Source organism: Egretta garzetta, unplaced genomic scaffold, assembly GCF_000687185.1.
Source record: "Egretta garzetta isolate BGI_Z169 unplaced genomic scaffold, ASM68718v1 scaffold156, whole genome shotgun sequence".
Lineage (NCBI taxonomy): Eukaryota > Metazoa > Chordata > Aves > Pelecaniformes > Ardeidae > Egretta > Egretta garzetta.
In genome coordinates this window covers 873,052-879,051 of record NW_009260125.1, presented here as the reverse complement: position 1 = coordinate 879,051, position 6,000 = coordinate 873,052, and the positions used below count along the sequence as shown (strand labels likewise).

General features: G+C 38.0%; 1 protein-coding gene across 2 annotated transcripts in view; it reads left to right on the top strand.

Moving 5' to 3' along the window:
* PTPN12 (protein tyrosine phosphatase non-receptor type 12) overlaps window positions 1-6,000 on the top strand; it is a 47,960-nt gene that overhangs the window by 5,391 nt on the left and 36,569 nt on the right. For both annotated transcript variants that reach the window (XM_009641375.2, XM_035896868.1), the window contains exons 4-6: window positions 1,504-1,542; window positions 2,288-2,359; window positions 5,318-5,377. In XM_009641375.2, the coding sequence (XP_009639670.1) occupies window positions 1,504-1,542; window positions 2,288-2,359; window positions 5,318-5,377 (171 nt within the window). The remainder of the gene's footprint in view (window positions 1-1,503; window positions 1,543-2,287; window positions 2,360-5,317; window positions 5,378-6,000) is intronic.

The following is a 6,000-nucleotide window of genomic DNA, read 5'->3' as shown; positions in this document are numbered from 1 at the left end:
CGAAGCCAGCCCTGCCGAGAGGGACTTGGTGGTGCTGGTGGATGAAAAGCTAGACATGAGCCAGCAATGTGTGCTGGCAGCCCAGAAGGCCAACCCTACTCTGGGCTGCATCAGAAGCGTGGCCAGCAGGTCAAGGGAGGTGATTCTGCCCCTCTGCTCTGCTCTGGTGAGACCTCACCTGGAGTGCTGCATCCAGCTCTGGAGCCCTCAGCACAAGGAGGACATGGAAGTGTTGGAGTGGGTCCAGAAGAGGGCTACATGATCTGAGGGCTGGAGCCCCTCTCCTATGAGGAGGACAGGCTGAGAGAGTTGGGGTTGTTCAGCCTGGAGAAGAGAAGGCTGTAGGGAGACCCGATTGTGGCCTTTCAGTACCTAAAGGGGGCCTATAGGAAAGATAGGGAAAATCTTTTTAGTAGGGCCAGCTGTGTCAGGACAAGGGGTAATGGTTTTAAACTAAAACAGGGTAGGCTTAGACTGGATATAAGGAAGAAATTCTTTACAATGAGGGTGGTGAAACACTGGAATGGGTTGCCCAGAGAGGTAGTGGAGGCCCCATTCCTGGAAGCATTCAAGGCCAGGTTGGATGGGGCTCTGAGCAACCTGATCTGGTTAGTGGTGTCCCTGCTCATTGCAGGGGGGCTGGACTAGATGACCTCTAGGGGTCCCTTCCAACCCAAAACATTCTATGATTCTATGAAACCGTGTGTAGTTAGCAATAGGTTGGGTGGCTTGGTTATGTTTTTCCTGTAGGAACTTTACAACTCTGATGTAATGTGGACTGACAAAATCAGGTGCAGAAGCAGCATGTGAAACAAAAAAATAAAAGCCTGCCTTTCTATTTATGCTAATTTTGGGTTACTTGTTGGTTTATGTAGTCCACACCTATTTAAGCAGCTATTGTCAGGACTTAACTTCTAAGTATTGTTAACATTGGATATGTTCAACAAACTATTTCTGAAAATACGTTTTTGTTTTATCAGATGCTTAAATCATGGTTGCTTACTGTAACAAATAGCTTACCTGTTGGTGCATTTTTATTGTGCTGTTTGCAGTAACGTGTCTGAAATAGCTTCACCTAAGAAAACTGATTCTTGGTTTTTAAATAGGTTTTTGCACTATGTCTGTGTTCTATGTCATCTTAAGCAAATATAGCTATGTTTCTTCCAGTCAGCAAATGGTTCTATGTTTTTATGATTAAGTTTAGACTTTACAGTTAGCCTCAATAAATAAGGTATTTTTGCAGGATTATAGCAAATTCAAATTAAGTAGCCTTAAAATGTTTTGTTAGTGTTGTAGATTATTTTGTGCAGAATAAAACTTGGGTACTATTTTAGAATTAAAAGAGCATGAATCTGCAGGTAGGAAAATAATATTAATTGGTCTCTTTAATAGTAACCAATTCAGGAGTATCAGTATCTGCTCAGATAAAAGCAAGCAGTAAAGTGTTGGTGAATTTACTTGATCTAAAACCAGCTAACTCTGAGCATCTTTTTTTCTTTTCAGATAATTGTAATGGCCTGTCGAGAATTTGAAATGGGAAGGGTATGTATGCTAAATACAGAACTAAATAAACATTGTCCATGCAGGGCAATATGCCAAATCCCTAACTGTAAAAATAATCTACCACGTTGAATGAGAATGCCTATCCTTATATTTGTATACATAGAAAACAGTGGATGTGACTGCTTTTCTTTGCTTACAGCGTTACATTATTATTTAGGAGTCATCTCAGTGGAATATACACGTTTGTATAGAGAACTGTACCAATGGTCTGTTTTCTGATCACATCACTATGGAAAAAAGTCTTGCTCTTTGCAGGACGCAGGCCAACTATCAAAATCATGAGTCTGATATAGCTGCAAAAACTATCTTTTAAATACCTCTGCTATATTCTTATGACCTGAGAAGGGAAAATGTGGTCCAGAATTGTGAACTCCAAACTTTCACAAAAACCAAATTAACTCTCATTGCTTCCCTCTGTATGATGCATGCTTGCGCATATGTAGGCAGTCATGAAATTCATGTCCTACTTTACAAAGTGTCTTTTGGCTGTATTTATTGGTAATCTGGGGTTTTGGTTTTGTTTTTCTTTTGGTATCCAAAAGAAAAGACATTTTACTATCTTAAAAGAAGTCCAGCAAGGTACCAGTAGGCAGTTATTAAGGAAAAGCACCAAATAAGAGAGAGAATAAGGCATTCAAGATTATAATTTTGTCTACTTTGCTTCTGTTAATCATCATCTTTCAGTACTACATGTGAATTAAATTAGGATTCTTTGCTTTAACAGAAAAAATGTGAACGTTACTGGCCTCTGTATGGAGAAGCAGCTTTAACTTTTGGACCATTTCGTGTTTCTTGTGTAAGTATAAAGCTTTATAAATTAATTTTGAAGGATTTAATGCTTTTGTAACTTAAAATAACTGTTCAACAAACAGTTTGTATTACTAAACAAATGCTTTTTTAATTGCTCGATACCAAATATTACACAAAGACTCTCAAAGGAATGCACTGGAAAACAATGCATGTATCTAATCCTCCATGACTTTTCTTTCTTTTTTTTTTTTTTTTAGAAGTAGGGAACCTGTGGGCCTTGTATCTTGTATCATTTCTTTAGCTTTACATGATGTGGTTTTGAAAATGTGTACCATACTCAAGGAGTAATATTCATGCAGTTGTTTATCTCCATTATGACTTGTGCGTTCTGGATGTGCATGAGAAATGAAAGTAATACTGGAATAGGTTATTTTCTTTAAGTTAATGAAGTTAATTAGCATGAATAAAGAAAATGGAAACTAAACTCCTAATTTTGTTTTAACTTGTTTCTGTTGGTAACAGATACAGGTTTATTTGAAAATACTTCCCTTGCTTCTACTGTTGCTTTTAAAATCAAAACAGAAATGAGTAGCAGGTCACCATGAGGTCTGAGTCTTTTCTGGAGTGTTCCCAGGGGGGTAACTGTCAAGAAAGCTATGATTCCAGAAAGATGGAGGAAACCTGAACCTTTCCATTGTGTGTTGTGTCAGTGTTATCAGGAGTTCTGATCTCTGAGCGTAACTGCTAGAACCTCTTCCAGTTTTGATACTTGCTCATAAATGGTAACATAAGGATTTCTGGCAGAATAATAGGCAGGAAGAAGGGACTGTGGATATCTCCTACACAAAGCGCAGCAGGGAATTGAAAGTAATCATTCTTCTGGCACCTGTCATCTCAGCATCTCACAAGAGTGTACCCCAGTGGGTTTTTGCTATCCTCTTTCCTTGGTAGAGGAAGCTGGGTAGTAAAAGAAGTCATGGTGCAATTACCATTTCACAAAAGGGGACCACCTGTGTAGCAGAAACTTACATCATTAATGGTGAGGTTTTCAGGGTATGGGTGAGGATACGGTGCATGGGAGCATAGCCACCAAAATCAATACAGTCAGCATTCCTTAGGTGTGGGATAGTATCTCGTTGCCTTTGTACACACCTGTTTATCTATCTGTATTCCTTCCTGCTTTAAGCACCTTTGTGGCCTGTTTGTCCAACTTCTGGCTCTTGGAGTTGTGATTGCGGAGCCTTCACTTCTAGGTGATGCCAAGGGCTGTCCAGCCTAGCACACTGTGTTCAATGACAGCCTAATCACTGAAGTGAAGAGAATAGAAAATAAGCCACGTAGAAGATGAGCCTTCTCCTTGTACTTGTCAGCTTCTAGAGATGGACTAGCAGGACTTCTTAACTGGGTGTTGCCCCTGGATTATTAAATTTTTATAATGCAGTGGATGATGAATTTGACAATTTTTTTTTGTTTGGGTTTTGGTCTTTGTCACTTATTCTTTCTGACAATCACATCATTGTGCTGTTGAAAGAAAACACTTCCTTGTATCGTTATTTTTAATCTTGCCACCTGGTAGTTCAATCAAGTTCAATTATATTCTATTAGTTACTATTAGGATATGAATGAAACCTGGCATTGAAGTGTTGAGTGTAACCGTTGTCAGTATAAATGATCTTCCTGTGAAGTTTTTATGCTGGACTGTCTTAGCTGTTCACTTTTTCTAAAACAGTGGAATTGATCAGTTCCAAATTGATCTCAAAACTGTGTTTTGTTTTTTTTTTCTTCTCCTGAACTCAAATGATGTGGGTTTGGACAGGAATTGCTGCTATTTTCTAGCTTAAAGTGCTTTAAGGCATTCAGAAAGAGCTAGCATGCCAGTTTATTGAGCTATTCTTAATCCTACTTAGAAGTAGTCTACCAAGAATTAAGTACACTTCAAGTTCATCTTGTCAGGAAAGCATGTACTTACAAACTTTAGTCTATAAAGACTCTGAGTACCCTTTTCCTACCTGAAATTGATTTAAAAATTGGCTTGTGGGTTTGGATTTCATTGGGGCTTTGGGGGTTTTTTTTGTGCTGTACCTAGTGGGTGATGGTCATATACCTGGCAAGTATTTGTGAAAAGGGATGATGTGTACGTTATATTTGCCTTCTCTGTTACAGCTGAGCACGTACTACCTTTGGGTACAATAGTACCTATGGGCTCCATTGCTGCTAGCTATGCACTATCTCCTTTAACCCTGCAAGGTGCTGCAGTTGTTTTCTTGATGGAAAATGGTAAATTCCCAGCAGCAGACAGGAACACATTAAAGCATGTATGCAGTCTTCTAAATTCACTGTGGGATGCTGTAATGCTAAGCTTTTAAAGGCATCTTCAAATTGTGGTATTACTGATATTTTAAGTACAGTAATATTGTTTGGTGTCTACCGTATAAACTTTCCTTGATGTTCCAAAGGCAGATCTGAAAATTCTTGGAGCCTAGAAGCTATGCTTTTTTGGCCACAAACAAAATAATTACAATGATCCATTCAGATGCGCCCTTAATTGAAAATAATAGAAGGGGACAAAATGAAAGGAGATGTCGCAGGGTAGAGTGATAAGAGGCTAAGGTTTATACAGCAGAAGTGTTACAAAAGGCTGTCTGTGGGAGGTGACCTGTAAATTAAATAAATGTACAGAGAAATAAAGCAAAAGTAGTACTTTGAAATGCTCTTACAAGGTTTATTGATGGTTTCAGGAGCAGGCTAAACGCTTACTGGTTGGAAAACTCATGTTTTTATTTTCAGTGAAAATAATGTCTTTCACAGGTGTATTGTGTAGCAAGCTAAGTTGCTGCTCTTTTAAAATTAACGTGTTGATTGCCCATCTTTTGGGGAGATTGTAGATATAAACCCAGTAAGTTAAAAAAACACACCTGAGTTTAAAGTTTGGGTTTTTAGTTATATCCTGTTTGCTGCATATTGATCTTTTCTTTCCAATTCATTACTGTTTTCTCATGTTTAGGAAGCTGAGCAAGCGAGAACAGATTACTTCATTAGAACATTGTTACTTGAATTTCAAAATGTAAGTATACGATCACTTCTGGTTTCAACTTCAGTGGTTGCTCAAAGGTCTCTAAGATGATACAGTGGAGGAAACTCATGAAAATATCTTCACTTTTTTAGGTGCTGACTCTGTATATATGTAAATCATCAAGTTTAGAAGTGATGTTAAAAATTTAGTATATAAGAAAAGAGTAGTGAAACTCTTGTCTTTTCTGTATGCTCTTGGTTAGCCAAAAGTGTGTGATGGCCTTCAATAGCATGTGTTAACAACTAGAAAGCTTCTGTCACCCTAGGAGAATGAATTTCACTGTTTACCCCAACTGAAAGTATGATAACAAACTGAATCAAACGTGTCAAAAAAACCCATTTCCTCTGTTTAGCTTCTTTTTGGGTAAAATATGTGTACTTGTTAGAATTTGCCCTATACTTCCATTTTTTGTCAAGAGGGTTTTACAGTGTTAAAAGATATTTCTGATACCTGTTCATATGCTTGTATTGCCAAACAAAAATAAAGCAAAAATGACAACAATTTAGTGATTTCCCCCCCCCCCAAAGTTTCTCACTCTAGCTTGTAAAAAGTTACTTTTTTTGGAATTGAAGTAGGTATGAAAAATATAGAATGTTCTTGATTAAACTGAGTTG